The 24,797-nt window shown below is 42.2% G+C and overlaps 1 protein-coding gene across 2 annotated transcripts in view; it reads right to left on the bottom strand.

Annotated features, from left to right (window-relative positions):
• The window catches only part of LOC111255280 (discoidin domain-containing receptor 2-like), a 116,205-nt gene that overhangs the window by 88,009 nt on the left and 3,399 nt on the right, over window positions 1-24,797 (bottom strand). For both annotated transcript variants that reach the window (XR_015326450.1, XM_086987143.1), the window contains exon 2: window positions 5,560-5,750. Coding sequence is in view for 1 of the 2 variants with exons in the window: in XM_086987143.1 (XP_086843269.1) it covers window positions 5,560-5,662 (103 nt within the window). In the remaining variant the exon portion in view is untranslated. The remainder of the gene's footprint in view (window positions 1-5,559; window positions 5,751-24,797) is intronic.

The following is a 24,797-nucleotide window of genomic DNA, read 5'->3' as shown; positions in this document are numbered from 1 at the left end:
CTTCGAACAAAGACGACTGAACTGCGACAGCTTATATGGACAAATCTGTATAGCAATAACCAGAAGTTGTTTGAAGAGTTGCGCTCTACGCGTACAGATGAAGGTAACGAATGCAGACATTAACATTAAAATGGAATAGCAAGACTCGTTTCAATGACGCATTAGTCAGTGTAATAATGTCTGCCTAGGTCGAGACTAGGTTGGCTTTCAATTGACCGGTTCAACGAGGCACGACTATTCATCGACTCATGCAGTAGTCATACAGCTGTTTAAAGATATCAGAGGTCTTTCTACCTCTCGTTATACTTGATGCTGAGGTCAAGAGCCATCTGCCATAGACGCCCGCCTCGATGAACGTAATGACGAGTTATACCAACGCAATGTATATAGCAATATATGACATACTGAAAACTTAGATTAAGAGACATTGTTATAATCTCACCACATTTTTAACGTGTACGTTCTATTCAATTGGCTGAACTCAAAATCAGAATTCGCCAAAAGGGCCCGTTCAACAGAGAATACGTCTCGCGCTAATCGTAGCGCAATACGCTTCATAGTCGACGATCTAGTTAACACTGCACTCGCTCAGCTCTTCTGCTTCCGCATTTCTCGGTTGCTATTTCATATTGAGAACACGAAACACTGGCCCCTTATTCCCCAGCTCTTTTACTCACCCACAATTGGCCTCTCTCTCATTGCGCCGGATCCGCTCACTGTTCGGTGGCGTCGCCGGGAGTCAAGGCACAGAGCCTCAAATTTAGCTTGTTTGACGATGCGAAGAAAGCGAAATGTGCAAATAGTCTTGGCGAAGGAAAAAAGGCGGCGGGGGTCGAGAGGGTCGAAAACCATCCCGATTAAGGCAACAGCAGCCAACGATGGACTTTGCGGAAAAGGGGACAACGTAAAGGAAGAACGAACAGAAAAAATTATGAGAACGGAGGCAGCGACGGCGGCGGTGACCAAAAGCCGGTCAGAGAGAATTGGACGGAGGGGAGGCCGCTGTCTAGTGGTCTTTCTAATTTCATCGACTGGAAAATTCCTCGGCTTTCCAATCCAATTCTGTTGGGAAAATTTGCCCCTGAAACCGGGACTAAAGCACTACGCAGCAATGAAGAGCTTCACAATGAGACGAAAAAAACTCAAGCAGTCGGAATAGCGGCCATCACCGGATGCAGCTGAGAAGCGGGACGACAACAGCGGCGGCGAATAGCAAGAAACTCTGCTCAGCGTCGGAGACCGCCTAGTTCCTGCATGAAGAAACTATAATCTCATGAATCCTTGCGATAATGGAACGCATTCATTTTACATTCGTCTTTACGACAAGAGACTAGGAAGGGTCGTACTGGCACTTTGCTGAGGTCTGCTTCTTTTTGGGCGCATGGTCGCTGGCCCGCTAGCTTAATGGTAATGCTTCGTGTTGCTGGTTTTTTGGCCATGCCTCCATTACAAGATGCCCAGTGAAACATATACCGATTCTCGTATAGAACCAACAGTAGTAGTTCCCTGTTCTAGCACGCCAAACCTGAGATTCGAACCAAAATGTTGCCTCTACCAAACGACCCATTTAGCTCGATAGGGCGACAAAAAAAGGCAGAAAGAAGTATTCATTAAGAAAATCTGATGCCCTCATTAATGAGGGCTGGGGAAGGCGAAAAACTAGAGAAGAATGGCTTATTACTACCATAACTTTTAGGTAGAACAATGAAATCTGGAAATATTTGATTCGGTCGTTGCGTGCCTACGTTAAACATTTTACGATGGCTTATGAATAGTGGGTCACTGAAGGTGAGACTATTGAAAGTTGCTTCTAAAGAAGATTTCATTTCAGTTTCATGGGATACGATAATGGCGTGGCCTTCGTTTGCTGTCCCAGTTTAAGATGACTTTTTATAGAGATCGTGAAAAAAACAGCTGTGAAAACTACCAGCAGAAGAGGATCAGAGTGGGCAAAGTTAAATTACAGCTGAGTGTAAAGCTTACTATGGAGAATGGGAGATTAGGAAGGAGTCAACTGTATTTGAATGTCTGACACAGGTCTCCTGATGTTGCGTGGCTAACCTCACTGTGGACTTTCCGATATCAGTGAAACTCTTGTAGGTGTATATTCATAGGTCGCTCCTTAAACGATAACGTCTACCTGCAGGGACAAAAACAGGTAACTTAAATGTTCGAAGATTGTTAATGAAACTCCATTTGTTTGAGCATCTACAATCGATACAACAGATTCGGTTTTTACTGTTTATTTCATAATGTCAGGTCGGCAAGAAATATTTGTCACAATCAAAATAATTAAATGTACATTTAAGTAAGGTAAACGTACATGTAAAAAATCGTCATATGAAACTTGCTTTTCTAATTAGCGTAATAACTTCAATAAAGTGTATTCCTACTTTAACATTTCGGCACCGTATCCTGACATGGGGCCGTCTATGATTTTTTCCACGTCATGTTATTCTAAACATCATATATAACCAAACTAAAGAAAATCCGCTTAATCTGAATAACGGACAGCTCGGACATCTAATTGTCTGATCCTTTGTGCTCTCAACAGAGCCACGGGGATTTTCGGCACCCATGAACAACAGCGATACTTGGATAACATATGTACCTAGGCAGTTTCAATGGAACTTTGTGCTAACACCGTTCGTTCGGAGTGTAACAACTTGGACTAAACATTTCGCATATCCTATTCGTTAGCTACACGCTGTGGTCTTGCCTCAAGTACCTTGCCATTAGTTCAGTATTCACTAGCCTTCGCACTATTGCCAGCATGCTGCTCTCAACGTATGCCTTAAGAACTTTTTCTGTAAGGCATCTGTAACACCAATAAAGCGCCCAACGACACAACCTAACCTGACAGTTCTTGTCCTAAATTAGAATTATCGTATCAACATGAGTTCAATTAGAATTGGTGGTAATATTACTGCACTGCACCTAGCACGTATGCGTATGCACGCGCATACATATGTAGCTGCTTAGAACAATATCCCTGACCGCGTTCAAGCCTTGATTTATATTGATTGAATAGTAATGACGAACGCGCAAATATTAGTTGACCCAGAAGAAAAAAGGCCAAACCGAAATAGGTGCGCAGGCAGGCGGTCCAGATGTATAATATACATGCTGTATGTGTATCTTCTTAGGTAAAGGCATTAGTATTGAAGGAAGGAGGACAATCTGCTGTGTCACTAAGGGGACATAGCGAACTTGACAGAATTCGCAGCAACACCTGACCCCTGCTTAGAATCATGTTTGGCTGATCCCCTTATCACAATAAATACTAACATGTCAGTCAGATCCCAGTGAGCGACATGTGTCTTCAACACAAATCTACAAGGTCATAGACGGCAGGCGCAAACAAGACATTACGAGCATTGAACATCTATAAATGCTTCACACTAATGCATGTTTATTACATGAAAAGGAAACGAGAACATAGACGAGACGTTGTAAATATGAAGGAAACATACAGGTGACAGGATTTTTCGAAGTTTGATACATTACATATAAACGTACATAATTTTGCTATAATTTTTAAGTTTAAAAAGGGGAGCGTAAGGCTGTATGGGATAGAGGCTACGTGGACCGGTCCGTTTTTTCGCCAGGGACGTTGATTTCAATAGTCTAATACTATTGAGTTCCTAAAGTCCTTTAAATGTATGCATATCATATCATTCTTATTTGAAAATAAACTTAGAGGGTGGGGTCATTGACCCAGTTATGTATTTTTTTTTCGACGTCTACAAATGACCCGAGCGTTGTGCTCTATTAAGCAGCTAAGCCGCTAAGCTTTTACGCAATCATTTGAAACATCCTGCCCTTCTGGTACTTCCTATCGCCATTGCTTGTACAAGAGCGACGAGGTCGCACCTCTTGACCCGTTCCGTAGAAATTGTTGGAATGGTGAGCTGCTAGCAGGCTCAAAATCTCAAAGCAAGTCCGTGCATTGCAAAAAAGACAGAACATAACTCAAGAGTGCAAAAAACAGCAGCGGCTATTGTAGATAGAGGCTTTTTCCCCAATAGAGATGCATGTCAAAAGACTACATAAGGAGCATATTTTGTTTCCATACAAGGCTGTACTAGGCTTAAAACAAGGTTAGTTACATACAATTTTACTCCTTCAAATATCGTTAGTGTAAACGACTTATAGCAATGGATTCTTCAATAGTGACTAAGTCTGAAGGAACGGAACTCGTTACGCAAATGACATAAATTACTATTGCAGCGCTGGTCTTCGTGCCCATGGCTAGAAACAGAGTTTTTCCCTATTAGAACGGACTTTAAGAACATATGCTAAAGGGGGCATCCGTTGTATGCCAAGGTTCTATGCAAACTTGTCCGAATGTATCGCAAAATAGATGTCTGAAAACTATCCTTAATAACCACTCGCTTGTAGAAGCCATGCGTTCTAGTCACGGATAGCTACGAGGCCCGCGAAAGTCTGAGTACAATCAAGCTGGCTTTGGAGAACGGACGGCGTCCACATCGTTATCCTTCCTCTACATTGCTTAAATAAACCATAACAAACCCTAGACATGGCGGTTTCTGGGGCATTTAAAGCTCGAGTCCGTGTAGTTAAACACAAGTTTGCAACTACTTACGGAAGACAAATCACAACTTATGAAATAGCCAAATTGACAAAAAGTGCTCACGAGAAATCATTTACGATAGCAAATATCGTTGGACGATTTCGGAAGAAAGGTATCATTTCGCTGAGCAAAGACGTATTCACGGAAGATGTCTTCCTTTACTCATTGGCAGTAGCCGATAATCAGCCAGGCCTGTCGGGCCATCAAGGAATATAGTCTTAGCAGGACAGCCATTCAACTTCGGCGATAGATGCTCTGCTGCGGGCAATTCCAATGCAGATAGCCACCCCATTGCAAGGAACAAGGGACAAAGCTTATAAATCATTAATTATTTCCACAAAACGATATTTGTAGTTCTCTTTCTGGAAATACGGCCTCGTTGCCTTCAGCTGTACGTCAGAATCAATCACAAGTAATTATTCTATCTAAATAAATGTGCTTATGATTTGCATATCAATATCTATTTTGATTACAGGACAAATTACGGTCTTATCCTTGGCGTGTACGGTCCCAGCAGGAAGAGCTATATGCGCAAACGATACAGGAGTCCGTTATTAACTGAATTAAAACTAACGATTTACTAAATCTTTATTTCAGGCCATGAAACAGAGGAGTTTTTGACAAATATACTAATGTATTTTATTCCACTTCCGCAAGATCTTTTCGACGGCATTCGATATGCGTACCAATTACCCACTTAAAAGGACCTATTTCGTCGTGACATTCACCGGCTCTCCAATAAGTCCATGTATGCTATGAAAGCGTGCTCATCGTATCACAGAGAGCTGCAAAAAGACCTATGATTGCCAAAATCGAATCCGACTTGGTCCCTGGGACCCTTCCGTTAAATCTCTGGGTAGTCCCAAGGCTACGAGCCTTTCAAGTCAAGTCAACTTCACTAATCTATTCAGTAGATCTTTTAGAATATCACAGCTATCCTCCGATGTGTTATTATTTCAGCTCACCTAAGTGAACGGCGTTGGCATAATGCCGCTGTGGTCCTGGTAGAAGTAGTTCCAGGAGCACGACTGATGTGACTAGCGTCCTTAGGATATTCGTCGATGTCATATCTGCGGAAGGCGCCAGTGTCTCCCTCCGTCCGGCTGCCTTTCAGGATCGATCAGCACAGATGTACCCACACAACCATCGCGGAGCCCTGAAACAACGGAAAATAGCAATTGCTAATTTTATTATTTTACTATCTTGATAAACAAGCGTCCTATTGATACAATAGTGGAGTACCTAAATGAAGAAAAACAAACATGGGCTCTTCCATGCAGAGAATGTTTTGAGTGAATGAAGAGTACAGAACTCGACCTAATCTTCTTATCAACAGATCCCAGAGTGATAAAATATATGCATATAAAACTATGAGGTTGCGAAAAATACGTGTTGTTTTCTTCGTATTTTATCCTTGTTATTAATTGTACTGTAATTGTATAATGTGTGACACAATAGTTAACGTCTTTTGCGTTGGAGTATGTTAGCTTAGTTAGAATCGAGGTTATATTCAGCTCTTTAGGACATAGCATGGTGTTTCTGCATATTACGCTACGTAAAGACCTGAACAGTCGCGATAGCCCACCCGCGTAAGGGAGCAAAGATACAACATAAATTTAACGAACCATAAAACGAAGTGACATGAGATACCGTCGTGCTCCGCAGCTGACAGCTGAGTGCTAGCTGACATTTCAAACGGATTGTCGTAGTCTGTTAGACGGTTATATTTACGTATGTGTGTAAATCGGTACGCGTGCCCTGGTGATCCAGAGATAACATGGGGGGCATGTCCAGAATACCTCCTCCATTCCCAGGTCACCTTCCTTGGGGATCCGCATCCGAAAACTTTTTTTCTCCTCTGTAGAGGCACTATTGCGGTCGCGTTTTCACAGTGCTGTCCCTGGTCCGCAACTACCCCAAACGATATGCAGTCATTCATTTTACAAGCTCAACGAGAATAATAAATAATTGCTAGTACGTTTGACCCACATTATGACTAGGTTTCGTCCCATTAGTAGGACCCATTTAACCTGAAAAAAGATTACATTCACACACAAATTAGTCTGACAAAGGAAACAAAACGCTAGATTTTACTCGAAATATTAGCAGTGTGTAGAGTTAACTGCCATGTTAATATTTGTCTAACGGCTCAAAGCACACGGGATTCAAACCAAGCAATTTACATTGCAAGCTTTTACTCTCCGTCTTTAGATTTCATGCTTTGCTGAAATCAAAGGGCTCAGTATAGAAGTCTCGTATGAAAAATCGAAACTAATTTGTATGTGCGTGAGGGCCATACTTAAATGGCGCGAACTTCAAGATACGAGTATCTTGTCTTTGGACTTCTTTTTACGCTGTTCGCTGAAGTGTTAACGATTTAATTAGTTTAAAATTGGACACACAAAAGAGCATAGATCTCTCGAGTCTCGCTACGATTGGCATAAAGTCTCCTCATAAAACTATGTTCTTTGCACGGTAACGAGGGAGTATGCGCAATAGAGCATAGGGTAACTCCCTATGTAACATAACATAATGATAATATGTGCCAATAACCAACGAAAGGATATTCAGTTAATTCAAACAGCCTAGTAAGGCCGTACGTCGAATAGATAACTTATTACGCTTTATCAAGTCATTATTGGCCCTTATTAGTTTACATTGTGAATACCAGCGGTAAGTTCTGATGCTTTGGTTAGCGAGACCCAGATTTGTTAGACTAAAATCCTGTCTCGTAACGTAGCTTGGTATGATGTCGTCATCGATATAGAAGCCAGCAGCTGAGATGAATCACGCAACACTATATACTACTATATGCGCACCTTGGCGGATATCAACCCAACCTGGCCGTCGAAGTACGTACTACGATTAATCTGTAAACACGTGACCACTGCGGCTATTTTTATATGTATATAGCTTTGTTCAGTTATATTTCGACAACGCCGATGAAAGGGGACGCGTCGTGTAGGCAGCCGATGCGCATTCTTTTAATGCGTTGCCATGATCACTTGTGGCCATCGCTGATTCAAATTTTGGCTCTGATAAATGGCTACTATGGCGGCACAGCTCCATAACTCTGCTGCAAGGGAATCGCACAAGGCCGGTCCGAAGTGATGCCTAACGGTTTACCTAGAAAAGGAATCTTGACTTGAATGGATTTTAACCCAGATAGGATAGAGTCTATTTATCCTTTGTTACCGGGCCGCCTGACAAGTCAATATTACGTTCTACACATGTTAACGGTTTAGTTAGCTAAAATAGCCAAATACAAGTTGATACAAACAACATGCGGCAATAAAACGTAACGTAACGATCTTTTCTTAGTTAGACACTCGTACATGGAGTAAGAGGCGATTTCTGCTGTGATCTCATGTTGGGGAACATTATTTTTTTACGTTATGGCATACATCGTCCGATAATGTTTCTTTACTTAGGACATGTATCGATCCATTGAGCTTTATTACATTCTTAACACATCGATGCATAGCAAAAGCATAGACGAACCGTCAAAGAGCTATACAATATGTCTGAAACAGTAGATAAATATGAGTATGGATTATGTAAATCTAAGCAGATACCCGAGTTTTTTAGGTAGTATTACGAAGATAATATATATATATATATATATATATATATATATATATATATATGTAGATCATTAAAAATTCCACAAGAATGGATATTTGCAGGTCGTGAAAACGATGATATATCGATTGCCGATGCATACAAAGCCAACCTAATTATGAGCTAAAATTAATAGCGGGCGTGGTACAAATACGTGTGCCGCATGTTGCATCGCTGCACGTCCTGACGTAGGTTACAACGATAGCTTTAGTTCGTCAGACTCCTGCAATAGGTCCTTTTGTTAAGTGTGCCATCATTTAGAGAACGAACGTCAGTAACCACGTTTCAGTTGACGTAAAAATCACAATCACTTCAGTCTACAGTAAATGTACCAATGCAAAGTTAAAAGTTATATCAATCAAAATCAGCTAGTTAAGAACTATTGAAATGCTTGGATATATTCGATGTGGTCGGCTAATCGAACAACGCATCTTTGTCAGCTGAGCAATTGCGTATAATGAAAGCTCCTTTCTTTTTGCTGCCTGAATTTTCTGACCAGTCGTCGTTAGGCGAGAGCTATGATCGCGCATGGCGATACACGATTCCGTGCAACTTTCAGACCGACTTAATATCATGGCATGTGTATCAAATCGTCTTGTACCCCAAGGGGAGATAGGAGGGCTCGAAAAGAACCCAAGTAGACGAAAGCTGCATCTGAGGTGCCTCTAGAGTGATGGCTGGCTGGTATCCACAGTGAAGTGGATACTGCCGGTCGGTTAGGTCACTAAATAAAGGAACATACCAAAATCCCTGAAGTCAAAGATATCACCGACGAACCGATAGAAGAACTAATCCGAAGGCGACAGTTCGGATTGCCAACGTTAATCTTCTGTCATCGCCTTACTGTCCCTAACTTGCTATATCTTCATAACTGCAAGCATTATACAGACGCACACACACACACACGCACACACACACACATATGAGCAAACAAACCGGATAATAGCTATTATAGATTACCGATCAGATTGAAATCTCAGCCACCGCTCCATCTGATTACGCTGTAATTAGTATGTTGATAAGCGTAACGTTCATATTGAATGGTTTTTTCCTTTGATTTCAGTAAGTTGTCCTACAGGAGAATCATACGCTTTACGGACAAACGCAGGCACTCAATACATTTTGCCCAGGCACTGTTTTCGACAAAATACATACTTGAAGCGAAGCCATTTTACTTGGAGCTTAATGTTAAGAGCGGGTATTCGACCGGTTTGTTTATCGATATATATACATACATGCATGATTAGGTTTTAGATTTGTTTTATTTTCTAAGAGGTCTTTTCGATTTCAGTGAGAAGTGCAATAATACCTGTCTTACCGTATCCATTGTTATGCATTCTCGAAGTTTGCACAAACTGAGAAACTTTCGCTTAATCTACTCGCTATGCGCCATAGTTAATATTCTGCCTAACGTTTAATTAATTTGATGAACAAAAGACCTTATAGACGCCTATGGCTGAAACTATGATAAGGGTAATGCAATTAAAACTAGTTGTGCACACGTTAATCGGAACAGCTTTCAAAGTTAGAAATACTCTGAAAAACAAGTTAAGCAGAAAAACGGCAGCTGCAAAAAGTAATACGAATTGAGTTGAGTCAGACTCTGAAGGCCAAACGGTACTTGCCACCAAAGCAAAGCCAGTTGACGTAATTCTATATAATTCTAATTTATTCACAAGCGCCTACGCTTGCATGAAATCAATCAGATAATTTTAATAACTGGTTGTATCATTATTTATGAAGAAAAAAAAAAACTATAACATGGCTTCTTCAATCGTCCCTTTTTCGAAGCCACCAACCCCATTTCAGTCTCATCTGCCCGCTTCCTGTGCATCGATATACCTGTTCATGTACTTTGGCCCTTCACACACCCTTGTGTATTTGTCGTAGGACAAATACAGCTAAGCAATGGCCTAAGAACCGGGGCGGAGTTGACCTCTCAAGGGAAAGCAAAGACCACAATGCGCGGTTAGTTAACCGAATGCGTGGTGCCTTAATTTCACTCTTAAGCAGCATCCCGCCAGCTAGCCAGCCCTTCAATCAATAACACATTGACAACAACGGGAGTATTCATTGCAGTCTGTTCACATTTATCGTAGCAGCAACAGCAACGGCAACGGCAAAAGAATCGCCAGTAATAATTACGAGGACGATCGTCACAGGCCAGCCCGCCTAAGTGTTCTCAAGATTCTTGAACATTTCTCTGCGAAACGTCTCTATTCCCTTAGCTATACTTTTTATTTCTTTCTTCTCTGCCAGCTCTTTTGCGGTCTGTTCTACTTCTTCGACAGTAGCTGGCCGTTCCTTCGGACGTATTCGCTTTCCTCCCTTTTTTGTTACTTTTCGGTCATTCGCGGCTTTTCTCGTAAGGCCACTTGGTCCACTCCAGTCCTCGTAGTTGTTGATGGACTTCCGTGAGCTCTGCTAAGCAGTCCTCATGATGGCCGCCTATTGCTGTTGCGACTGTCGACTAGTCGAGGCGTTGAACCGCTGAGGCCTCATGGCACCGCGCGGCCAGCCGGATGGAAAATAAAAATAGAGATCGATTCTTTCTCTTGAGAGTGAGAGCGAAAAGGACAAGGAAGGAGAGGGACTCAACTGAAGAGGGGATATGGCTGTACTAGTTGCGGTTGACTGTACCTACTGTTGCAGGCGTAGCAGGCCATTGGTTGTGTAACCAGCTTGAGCTGTCCTCTGCAAAATTCTGTGAGGTTTTTGGCGCGGGAGCAAAGACGAACGAAGTTAACGAAGAAAGAGAGCCCCAGAAGCAAAAAGGCCGATAGCCTCATACGAGGACAAATGCTTCTCCCATAAACATCTCTGAGAGCAAGAACCAGGAGATACGCAAGGGGAAAGAAGCTTGCTATCGACACTGCCCTGTCATTCAGCAAAAGGCACTTTATAGTGAGATTGGCCCGTTGCGAATAAACTACCTCGGTCGGCGGCGAACACTGTGCAAGGCTCCGTGGGATTATGACGAGGTGTGAAACATTGCTGACAGAGCAAAGCTAGGCGTTTAGATCGGCACCATCGCTTCTCGTCTACAATGCTAAATCTGTATGAACTCGATGCGGTGGGCTTTTGAGGCGGTTCGCTTCGCGAACGAGCAAAACGAGCCACATAGACCGATAAGTGATACGGACACGTGCTATCATTGCTGTCGTTTCATTTGTGTCTATCAGAGCAGGGGGTGGGCGAGAGGAACGAACCTTGTAGATTCGATGGATAGACTGATAGCAGTTGTTATTAGTAAGTGCATATGTGAAAAAAGCAGATGAAGCTTTGAAAGCGAAGCCGTAGCGTTTAATAGAGAAGCTGGTTCTACACGTGCTTACATTGGTGGTATTATGTATTTGTTAGCAGAATCATAATTTGTCATTTAAAGTTACACGAACAAAAAATTGGCCTACCGCCATTCGCCGCCATACACAAGACAGCACGTAACATTGCTGATCATAGAAGTAAATTTAAGCAGCCTACCTCCTTCTGAAACATAACCGTCTTCAACTAACGACTTCTGAACTTACTGAATACCTAGAATGATGCGTCATGAATTGTGGCAACGGGTATCGACCATCAGAAATCACACTCAGGTCTAAGGTAGTGTCTTAGGGCACTTTGTGGCCTTGGTTCGAACCTGAGCATAAACATGTCATACTGGAAACCAGCCGTCTGATGTAATGTCTAACGGCTGAACCGTAAGACGTAAAAACTTGAAATCTAGAGATTTACGGTTGTGTGCTCATAGAGTTAAAGAACCTATTTGGGCTTCCGCAAAGAGTCAAGCATGAATGACACGAACAAGATCAGGAGATGATATAAATGAATAGGTAAAGGTGCTGGTTGCCGCTGTCAAGCTTAGCATCCTGATTATATACATGGAAGCGCGTTACGCAGGCAAGCAAATTCTCGCAAGTATCACGCGAAACTAAATCTCCAATTCGAAAATTTCGTACGAGATCGATAGTAAGATGAAAGAATACACGGTTACTACTGTTTATCCAACTTGAACTTAATCAAAGTATATAGTTCGAGAACGGGAACCTAATGGCGAGAAAGCGAGTAAATCCCTTCAGCCTCAGCCAGTTGAGCCTATTATCATTGCGATATCGGGAAGCAAGCAGATTGAAGAAGAGAATCTGTGTAAAGCCTTATCGATGACAGGGGACATAATCAACACAAACGACCACATTGCGTTCGCCAAAAAACAGATAACCACTAACATATACAACAGTGCCGTATACCGTCTTCAATTCAATACTTCGTTGATGGCATTTCTGCCGACCAAACCGGCGCTCTAAAAATATATATACTTTCACTTTGCATTCAAACTGAAGAAAATTTTGGCGAGCTGTTTAATTGCCGATTGTTCATCCAGATGTACTTAAACGGCTAGCCCTTTTGAGACCTTTTTAATCTTTTTGGCCCGCTGTCAGCTCAACGTTTAATGTCTAACTTATATATATATATATTTTATTTTTTTGTTTAACGCGTTGTTTGATACGAACAGTAGGAAACCGAAGGAACGGTCAGAAAACGGCATAATCATTACATGTCGATGGAGCCCTTGGAGTTGTATCTGTTTTTCCATTTTTTGTATTATGATGACGCATAGAGCGTACCTCATGCTTGAGCTTACATGAATATTGTCTAGGGATGTAGCACTGCGGTCAATGACAACCACTGTCTAAAGTGAACGATTTTCCCATGTCCCGATTCTGTCCGTATGATAGCCCGGTAAACAAATTGACAGAAACGTACACATACTCCAATCTCTTCTCTATATCTTCTATATATATATATGTATTGTTCTCAGAGAGCAAAATGCGCCTACGGGTCTTTGTTACGCAGTTTTAATGATAAACAATATCATTGTGCCTAGCACACAATGTAAATTTCTATAGGAATCAGGCGTTCAATAGGAGCGCTCTGAAAATCTATCGGGATCAACTACAAGTAGTAACATTCATCATAAACATAAAAACTCTTCATGTGCTCTATGGCGGAATGGATCAGCATCATCGTCCGTCAATTCGATCAGCGAATGTTTCGCGCTTATAAGCGTTGATAAGAAAATATGCTTTCGCAACTTTCTATCTGTGACTCTATACTTATTGATCAATAGATGTTTCTGTTCAGTTTACTCTGGTGGGCACATTTACTTTTGGAGGAAAGTACGATAGCCGAGTGTACTGGCTACGAGTCATATATCTACGATTTTTTTTCAATTTTTGCCTCTTCCAACGTTGTTATGTTAATCTCAACACACGTGGCTACAGAATGATCTAGTACGTCATATTTGAATAGATTATGCATGGCGGTGAAGTTCTCGCCGACAATCTTCCTCCGTAAGTGTACCAGACGTACCTTTTATGCGGCCGCTTTTTTTTATTCAGATAAGGCAAACATTTCATTATTTCTCCAAAATCATCATTTGACAACACCAAATGTTTTCGTGTTCCACTGTGATTTCTCTATGAAGATTGCTGAGCCGTTCTACAGTCCTGCTTTCTCACTGTCAGTGAAGAAGTCTCGAATGGCTCTAACATCTTTCAGCCAACAACAAATAGCCAACGAGCATAATTTTACACGTTTATTATCTTCATATAGCTGTTCGGCTCAACCCAAAGTTTTGATGTGTCCAATGCGAGGAACAGCGAGTCCCTAGGAAATTCTTGAAAGGCTCATCGACGGGCTAAGTCGACTGAGTATTGATACTATCCTTAAAGGGCCGCTTGAAGATATATTAGAAAAAAAAACGCTCTATATTCTCACTTGAGAATCGTAACATGAGTTTTTACTGTCTCCTTGTCTTCGACTTACAGCAGCGATTGGATTAACTTGAGTTGAACCTTTGGTATTAGAACAGACAACAATCTGAAACAGAGATGACGACGTACCTCTGAGAGGCAAGAACAGTTCACAAAACTATCGCACGGTTATATTTGTGGGGATCTTGTTGTTGCAGCTTCGATAGTATAAATAAAACAAGTTGGTTGTATCCTTCAGGAGTAGCTCAAACTATGTGGAAGGGTCGTACGATTTCCAGAAAAGTTTTACGTTCCATATTCAAGGAAGGTGTTTTATTGTAACTTCGCAATGACATATCTATGTATGTATTCAAGCTGGAACTTCTAACACCTTGCTTCTTCAGTCTCCTTCATTACAGGTAGCGGCCGATGCTAGTTATATTAACGTCTAGATAGCTAATAAATTTGTAAATATTCAACTTAATCGTGAGCAAAGCATTCGTGTAAGTTATACCGCTATCGTGACCCGAATTTCAAGAAACCGTTTGCGATTCCTGATAACTTACATCCGTCGGAACCTTAACTCTTGGTACTTCCTAAAATACGCAGATCAGAATGTTCCTAATACATTTCATTTTGAAGTTTAGAACTTAGTTAAATGTTAAGGTTCACCAAGTTCTGTTTATACGCACATAATGTTCGAGTAAACGATCGTACATGCATGCTTAGTATATTCACGTAACGACCAGCTTGCTGAAAAATAGTTGAGATTGATTTAATGAAATAATCGATACTATTAAGATTAAACTGATAATAAATGTCAGCTTTAGCGTCTGTCGTCTCTAGTTCTTTAATTGTTCTATTTAAACCGTAGCTTCAGGCGAGAAGAGTAGTACGCGGAAGCTGCCTCTCGGACGTTTCGAATGGGCATAATGCGGAAGTTGTCGCTTTCATGTGCCTCTCAGCGTCAACAGATTTAATCGACGCTTCTTTGATAGAATGCCATACCACCATAATGCTCGCGTACGTACATACAGTGAGAGACAAGGTTAGCACGCGTTAAGTTGGCACTGAATCAGCCATTAGTTAAAAATGAGTAGAATACCGTTTAGGCTATGTCGGCCTTTACAGCAATACGTGCGTCAGTGTGAAGAATAAAAAAAAAATTGTAATGTTACATATATATACACATGTTCAATTCTTCATATGTGTCGATTAGTCGTTGCAATCGATCTTGTCCCAATGCAGCTTCAACTACTAGGTTTGTATGTGTGGCTGGAACCGTTGACAACATCGTTGACACTTTGAAGACTAGGCCATGCAACAATTAGCTCTGTTCTGTTATATACGCCTAGAACAGGAGAATGCTCATCAATAACTTGTCATGTTTTGAAAATTGAATGAATGCAACGACAAGAAAGAAATACTTAGCTCAGCTTCATGCCGCCTCTTTTTCTTGCCAAAAGAAAGATGGGATCCCAACACGAATCCATCTCCAATGAGAAGACGCTACCGTTCAAGGAAGCTACTGGTTATTGTCATACGAAACAGCGTTGCAGCTTGATCGAGGTCGGATACAATTGCAGGCGTTCGGAAAGCATTACCGGCGGCCGTCTCCGATCGATTTGACGATGAACGAGGGTACGATGTATAGAGAAACTAAACTCACCACCGAGATAGGCGATAAGCAGGCCAAGTCATGCCAGGCCAAGCTAGGCTAGAAGGCGCTAAAGTCACGACGACGAAGTAAATCGGTTTGTGGTCGTCTTCGTTTTTCTCGAACTTACTCCCGTTTACTGTTCGGTGGGACCCACGTTGCGACTCGGTAGTGTTATGAGATCATTTCACCTATCTCACTACCGCCATCTTTTTTTACTATTCTCTCCTCATTTCTTGCTTCCGTGCCTTTTCGTGTGCCTTATTTTTTTTCTAAGAAACCTTTTTCCCCTTCATTTCACACTAGTGCTGCATTTTCACGTGTGTGAGGCTATGCCTGTTCTTCGTTCTTTCTTAGACGTTTCATCTCTGAGCCAAAGGGAAGTGCGTTTCGGAGTAGTGCCGTTGCCAGGCACGAGACACAATGTCGGTTGGTCAGTCCACTGGGCAAGCGGCTGTGGATGGCAAAGGCATCGCCCTCACAGAACGAAAAAGATGAAAAAGCAGAAGAACGAGAGTCATTTTGATCTCCAGAAGCAGCAGCCGGATGCAAGCGTACATATATACACTGTCAGAGAGACACACACACATGGACAAACAAACAAGCTCACCAGACAGGCGTCAGACCCGTTGCTATAGCTACCTAGCTTTCACCTCAGTTACCTTCATCCACCCACGCCGATCACCCTGACTTATATCTCAGAAGCCCCTTAAGGCTGAGTGAGGGCTCGCGCCCAGCACCACCGACCGTCGACATGCCCCTCAGTATGACGGTGATGTCCGGCTGACGGTACTAGCAGTAGTAACAGCAGCAGTCGCAATGGTGAGTAGAGCCGAGTAGGACCAGAATATTGTGGCGTCTAGGCTAATCTCAAAAAACGTAGGTCCACTAACGACTGTTAAGGACAGTATAATTAATAGCAATTACTAGATGCTGATGATTTAGATGAATCTATGCTGGCTCACCATAGCGAGCTTCACGATTGAAATACATTGCGATGATGTTAATCTGAGCTTGAATACGGCTTTCGATAACCTCAACAGCCAATCGAGCTGTGAAAATTTGCAAAAAAAGGGCGGTCGGAGTCAGTCTAGTTAGTCAATGCAACAATTAAATTTGTGAATCCCCCTAGTGGCTATCACGTGTAACATTTTTACGGGACATTTACAAGTTCGTTACAACGTTATACTATTCAGGACTTCTACCGTAACAGACTAACTTTATATATAATATATTGACCGACATTGCATATGATTGCATTAAGAATTGGCATCGAAATTGCTTATATGTGGTATACGGGTATCCTGACACATTAAAATCAACTGTCGTCTGGTTCAACACTGATGTGCCATGTGCCATTCGAACTAATGAAACGGGTAGTTCGGTAATCTGATGGTGATCTAGTCATTACAATTGCGCAATGGTAAACGGGCCGTCTAACATCGGGGGCCAGGGTCGGCGCGGCCATTTTAGCACGAAGAACAGATACGTGGACGTGAATAACGTTACTGTAAAATCTCTTTTCTACGACGCTCTGCTTTGTGTTTGTCTAGAGAGACGGCGGGTTCCCTCGCAGAACCGCTGAGTCCATCATTTCCTTGGATCGGACCGCAGATCTCACAGCAAAAATATGCCGAAACGATTTTCGATCACGCTATGGGTACGCTTACGATGCTATTCAAAGTTAAAAAAAAAGAGACGATTGACGTCCATCGAGATACATATGTTTCAGATTCGCTCTTTTCGCCGGTTGCTTTGATAGAGTTCCATATTCTGTCAAATTCCTTACTGAAATCCTGGACTCATCAACGGAAGTCATATTTTTCACGGGACTTGTCCTTAAATCGGTTATGACGTGAACGATTCTGCCAATCCAATTTAATCAGAATACGTATTACAATTATAGAAGCCAAAAAAACAGTTTTACTAGCGTTCTGACTCGAAGCTCTTGTCTAAGTGTCACGCTGATTGGATTACGGGTTTACAAGCTATCACCAACGGCCGGAAGTTAATGACGTAAGCGCGCGTCTGCTTGAAACAAAATGTCTTTCACAAAAGTCAGCGTGGATGGAAGCTGACAAACATTGTTCACTCAAATATTGGGTGATTCGTTGAGGATCAAGTGGTTTCTTGGTTAGATAAACGTGCAGTTTATTAGCCAACTGTTTCCTCCCAGTGTTTTCCTCAAGCTTTCATAAAATACCCGACATGCTCGACTAGCAAACTCGTCTCTGATTGTACCCGAAAAGCAGATCTCCGCAATAAACGTTCAATACAATTTCGAGAAAAGCCACTTTTTGGCCTAAAAAGCCACCTAACTACGCTACCTTTAAGGCTGAAACGAAGAACCTATTATATGAATCTGCGAAGACCCATTATTAAAACGATGCTTTCGTAATCAATTATTAAGTTGAAGGCAGATTCCAAATAGTAGATATCTCTAAAAAATAAAGAGTTCACTCAAGTGTACGGCACTGAACATATCTTATAGAACGTATTATGCAGTAATAGCAGATGCGCCCGTACGGACGTCAAACACGTAAATTGTCTAATTAAATGTCCATAATACGATGTAATATAAGAAGTGAAGTATTGCGCGGGTAACGACCTAAACGGTAGTCCTTAATTTAGCCAAACGATATAAATTGCCAAGCAGTTTATTAAGCGCAACGCCAGCGGTCTTAGCAATGAGGCTATAATGCCAGACCCCATCTTTTACCTTTTTTTCTCATTAGTGTTTTGCTCGCCACGTACACACTTAGACTGGACACATTTGGGTCAATTTAAGGTGTGCTAAATTTGAGAATATGCTCGCGAGTAGACAGACTACTTGACGGAAATGGAAAGGGGCTATAGTGGGGTGGTGTAGTATAAAGGGGGGTGATGGAGATATAGGCTCAAAGAGGTAACCTGCGGCAACAATAAAAGCCGTCTATTCAAGTAATAGACCGTTCAATTTCCTTATTGTCGGGGGACAATTACAACACGAATTCGTGTAGCTAGCTAGTTGCGGAGGGTTGAAGACAGGCTGTACTGAGACCTACCTTATCACTTGCGCGATAGTACCATGGAGCGATCGAAGATGTCATCGACATTCTAAATCGAGCGGGTATACTGGCCAACGCATCCAGGCAAAGTACGCGAACGATAACGCGAACGACAGTAACACAAATAAAAGTAACAACAGAAAAGTCATACATTGGCCGGCTAGTTTTGCTGAAGCCACTTTCATCTACATAGCTTTTATCGACGAAGCAATGGTCACCAGTGCAGAGGCTGTCGTTTCTATGAAGTATAGCAAGCATAAAATCAGTAGGGCTAGGCAATGGAGGACTTGCCAGACCAGCAACCAAACACGTTGCCTGACCAATCTAGGGGTTAGCCTTTTGATGGAACCGAGTATACATCTGGTCAAACTGAACGCAGTTTACTACAACAGGGAAGGGGGGTGGCTTCTTTTTTAAAGCATCCACCCATAATGGCTTCACTGTATCCCGGTCGATCATTAAACAATCACACGATGCTATTGTTCTGCGTGATCCATCGTAGCCGAGCTCCAAGCAAAAGCTTAAACAGAGTGCGCAAAAAGGCCGTCTAATACAGGTCCTTGTACACAAAGTAAACGACCAAACGTCGTTGCTTCAGACCGAAACCCAGCTACAAGCGTTAAGCCTAAACGCGTTCTTTTCTTCTTCTAAATTTAACCCTTTGTATTTGTATTTCATTACAAATAATATGTGTATATAACTATCCTGTACTAACAACATTTCAGCGATTCTACTCATTACAAATCTGGACTAAATTACTAAAGCTGTCTTAACTAATTAATAATAATCATAAGCTAGCCAGTGTAGCAAAAGATGGAAAAGAAGTGTGGCAGGCAGGAAGATGCTAAGTAAAAGACCGCAGAGGATAACCAGTGATAAAGCGTTTTCCATATCTCTGTTTTAGACAGGTGACTGTCGGATCTTTTTTTAAGCACCACAAAGCTTCGCCGTTACGACAGTTCGGGGATGGAAAGTCACTCGTATGGAGTCGTGTAGCAGTTCCTGGTTTTGTCGAACATTGTAATATCGCGTAAAAACAAAGATGTTTACGTCGAATTAAACAATTTCGCTTTAAACTCGCCGCTGGGCTTCCCTTCGATTTCAATGAAGAGTGCAATGTGCAAGGACAACGCTCTACATGCGAAATCAGAACTGTCAGATAATCAAAAGTGTGTATATTTTTTTAGTTTTTCTGTTGTTATTGCATTTGTTACTACTCGTTTGTGTAACGTCGTATGTTACTACTGTTTTGTGTGAACTTTGTTCACACTGATGGTAGCGATTTAGTAACGATACCACTACGTAAACGCGATCGTGTCTGTATCCGCTTGTATCTTGGACGATCTTCATCGTCTGACGAAGGGAGCGAATACGATTTTTAGCCCTAGCGTTATCATTGCTGCTGCAACTTTGATGAATGAAGCCATCACTTACATATATACCGATTCTGTTAGCGTTGAGTGAGTTTGTGAGTCGGTCGATAAGTATTAGTGTTTGTTCAATGCAGAGGAACGTCGCGGTGACAATACGAACTAATCTGGTTGTGGCCGTGAGACAGCACAATATGGATCTCAGCTTCGAAGTCGAGATGATGTCGTCGGTACCGTCGCCGACGGCGTGTTACCTTAGCGACAAAGTGTCGTCGTTCGAAGAACAGCTTTTTCTTAGTTTGTCTGTTTACCTGCGGAATATATGGAACGTTGTGTCAATGCTGCACTGACCGTTAAACGACAGCTATTCAAATGTGTTCCGGTGTAGACATGTAGCTTTTTGGCGCGTTAATTACGACGTTGTCTACGGTAATTTTTCGCCAACAAAATTCATTTATTTTTAGCATTTTGTAAAGGGGCGAAGACGGTTGTCGGAGCAATCCTTGCACCATACACACGAATTGCATTGTGCTGTGATTGAAGATCTGATCATGCGTTTTTCATCGAAAGCGGAACGTAGAACGGAACGTTTCTATAGGACATTTCATCGAGTACTACGCATCCTCAAACCTGACTGTTGCCGACGCAAAGAGTGAAGTATTCTTTCTATGCTCATATCTAATTTCTACAGGAATCTAACATTTCAACACAATTTCCATACAACTTCTGTAAACGTGGCGCAGCGTCACACCATAGAGGTAGAATAATGCAGATTTGCGCCGATGTCAGTTTTGCCACTTTGCCGACATTTCCTCGCTTTCTATAGAACATCCGGCCCGACAAAATAACTTTATGGAAGAAACTGGCTTTGGTGGTGTCTTCGGAGGCTGTTCTCTTGAGCAGGCGGAAACGTCGTGGGCCCCATGACGGCTTCACCCTGTCGTCGCCATCGATTGGCAAACAGCGACAGCGACAAACGGCAAACGTTCATTTGCATGGACATGCGAGCTGTTTGCATTTTCGATACATGTTCGAATCGGGCGACGAAAGGTCACATTTTGTATTCGCTGATCTGCACTCGCCTAGGCCGTAGGCGGCCGTTAGTAACGTTATGAATGTCAACGACCTCAGATGCTCCTGTGTCCAATACAAGATCGAGACTTTCGTAAGTGGATGATTATCGCGTACACCTTCTATTATCTAGTTAAGATAATAACAAGTGAAGATTGAAGATCGCTAATAAACACGCGAAGAGCACGGATTAAGACTTAATCTAGACATAGTAAGCAACCTCGTCACGCCAATTATTACTATTACGGTAAGATTTAGCATAGCCATACTTTCAACGAACGGTATTTAACCCACAATGGGTCTGCCGCCACTGGCGATGAGCATTTCGTTCGAGATAATTACAGTCGACCAAGCAATATGAAAATTATAGTACAATCGTCTATATTGTCACGTTGGCTGAATCGTTTAGTTCTTAAAACGAAAATTGCGCTGTCATCCTATGGGGCTTGATTAGTGTTCGATTGTCTAATGCCGGAGCAAAACAAGCTATTACAATAGCGGATAGCATTATACGTAGTCCTCGGAATCCTTATCGTTCAGCGAAACAGACTGCAGGCATTAAAAAGCAACCTACGCGATCGGGAGGGGGCGAATTCCTTGTATTCTTCTTCAACGAGCAAAAATAGATGAGCCGGCACGAAATATGCCAACTTAAAGCACAATGAAGGAAACAGAAAGACTGACTATCATGGTGGTCTCGATTAGAGTCGTCACATTGGCTCAGGCTAATCAGGCCTTCTGAGCTAACTGCAGAAAAATAGGTATCGCGTCTTCTGCATTTGACAGTGAAATGATAATCGCCCTGCTTAACCGAGCGGGCAGAGAAGCAAAATATAGGTTTGTCTTCATGAATATGTGATCCAATTTGCTTGAAGATCTATATATTGAGGGCTGGCTCTTTTTCGGTTGATACATAGACTTTGCTCTGCTTATTTATTGCTAAAGAACATAATCGACATCACGTAAACAATTCTATACTGATCACAGAATGCATCTAGTGTTGCTGTTCTAATCGGGAACTATGCAAGATACGTTTAATTAATCGTGTACGTATGAAGCGCTTTAACGTTGTCTGAAGTAGCCCTACGATACAGCCTCACTAAGATTCAAAAAGGCGGTACGAGATGCCTTCCTAGATCAGAGGCAATCTTTGCTGCACTCAGATTTCTTAACGAGATCAAAGAATAGTAAACAAATCTGTCCCAATTGCTTGATATTTTCAATCCTATCCGCTCGTTTCTACGCTTTATTATGTCTCGACGACTACATTGAGCCCCCGGAAGCACGCGTCACCATCGATCAAGATGTAATGCTTTCATCGGATAGGAACAACAAGTGCTCTGATAGGAGACGAGTCGGCGTTGTGAAACTTGCGAGCTGACAGGCCCACAAGCCTGACCTGCTGCAGCTCTTTCTAACAATCTCGAAAAAAAACTGAACCTTAGACTTGGGAGCGGCATAGAACGGAGAGAGCTACACAGTCTGCGAATCTATTATAGACTCGCTTTCGTATTGAGCACGCAATCTGTGCCTAAGTTGCAATGTCAATTCGATCTGCCACCGCCACCGCTGCCGCTGCCGTGAGCTGCGTGGATAGGCCGAAAGGGGAGGGGCGCAAAAACCGATTCAGCATTACCGACAAACCAAAAACAGGCCTCACTACTCAACACAACGATCGGACCAAGAGACTGCCGCTGGCAGCCATATGTGAAAATGTGACCAGGCCGTAAGTTTAGTTTCGAACCAAGCGCGCTCTATTCGCTGAGCTAGCCTGTCGACCCGTTTGCTTTACGATCTTCCACACACACACGTTTATGATCCCACACACACACAGACACACATATACACACACACACACACATACACAAGCACAGAGAGGAAGGACGCAAAAACAAGAACGCGATTGGGTTATAGCAAGGCGCCAATAATCGCTGCTTTTAGCTGCAATAAAGCGATTTATTATTTTTATAATTTCTTCAAGTTCACTGTCTTTCTAGCCGAATATATTGCGCATCGTAGGGCGACGCGGAGAATTTAATACGAGCATTGACGATACGTTTTCTGAGGTTTGTTTGACCTTGCTAGCTCAATCGGCCGTCTGTTTACATATTTAGTGATGTGCGATTCTTTTGCAAGGAACTTCAGTGTATGACTGTTTCGTCGAATCTGCGATGTTATCCCAATTTCCATCATAATGTTTACGATTAAATTTATATTGATGAATTGGCTTATCCATCTTACTCTGTTGAATACGTCAATTTCAGGTAATGAATAGAGATAGTGGCACGCTTAAAGCGACATAATGACAGCCCTAAGGTGCGACCATGTCCCACGGAACATGCCCAATGTCAAACTGCTGTTCACTCTCGTTTACATAAGAAGGTTGTGCGGTGCTAGTAGTTAACACACGGCAAGCAGATGGACGTTTAGAAAACATTATTATTATTATTATTGCACTGTATAATTTTATTGTTGCTTCAATGTGTGCTCGGCTGTTTGTCTGCACGTACATTTCTACGTAATTTACTCGAAAAACTTACGTTTTTCGTCTTTACAATGCTATGCATTTAAATTCTATTCCACACGACAGTAAGAGTAAGGGTTTATTATTCGCAGAATAAGTGGAAATCGACGCTTTTCGAGAGTTTCCGCTAAAAAGAGCAGGCTAAAAAAAACAAAACTTATTTGCTCCGCACATATCCGGTTAGCCTAAGTTTTTTGGTATACTTCTAAACATGTAAGTATGTATACTTAAACGTGTCCGTGTCACAGTTTATTCTTGCTTTTCTTCATTCGCTAACATTGAATTCAATTTGCGTCTGTCTTTGCTGCCGCCTTTTATGCACGGATTCTACGTATACCGGCACGTGGCATATGCCCTGTACGTTGGAATTGTATGCAAATATAATATCACTCTACGAATTTGCTTTCTCCCACTTCTCCACTGTTATTCCTCGTCCTGGCCTAAAATCCTCGAAAGCAAAGAGGACTTGTGTCTGAGGGTTACGTGGAGGGAGGAACACGCTTACTCTTAAAACCTACCTCTAGTCCGTTTTGCTTTTCTCTCTCTAAACGGTAAAGTGACGAGCCAGTTTCTTTAGATACGGAGACTCTTCCTGGCCATCTTTCGATTACGCGCTCGGCAATAGCGGTGCAGGCGACGGAAATAAGTCGAGCTCCGCTCCATTCCGTCACAGGAGACCTCCTCTTAGATCAACCTGCGCTGTAGTTTAGCTTTTTGTTTGTTCTACTATTGTGATGAGTTGCATATTTTCAAAAACCTTGATACATGTCTTTGATTTTCTGAGAAGTTCTTATGGTTCTCGATTTGCATCTCTGGTATCGAATCGAAATAGCACGGCCACTAACATAGGCCAATTGTTGCTTTCGTTGTGACCTACAGGGCTAAGTGTGCATTTGCGACGACGGGCGGTGAAGGGGGCCCTGTTACGATGTGAACGAATATTGCTACTTTATAAAGATTTGCCCGCCCAAACCGATCGAGTATACGTGTTTGTGTGTCATGTCATGTAGAACAGCCAATGGCGTATTATTGCTTACTAAACTCTGTTGGGAAGACGAGTTAACCGTGAAAAAAGGAAGCGGACACAGAAATGGCCTGCACTTGGAACACACTTCCGGCATAGGTATTAATTGATATTTCCTATTTTCATGTTGTTTGAATTC

Source organism: Varroa destructor, unplaced genomic scaffold (genome assembly GCF_002443255.2).
Source record: "Varroa destructor unplaced genomic scaffold, Vdes_3.0 BEIS01000001.1, whole genome shotgun sequence".
In the NCBI taxonomy this organism is placed as follows: domain Eukaryota; kingdom Metazoa; phylum Arthropoda; class Arachnida; order Mesostigmata; family Varroidae; genus Varroa; species Varroa destructor.
The sequence above is the reverse complement of the archived record's forward strand: the minus strand, read 5'-3'. Positions and strand labels throughout refer to the sequence as shown.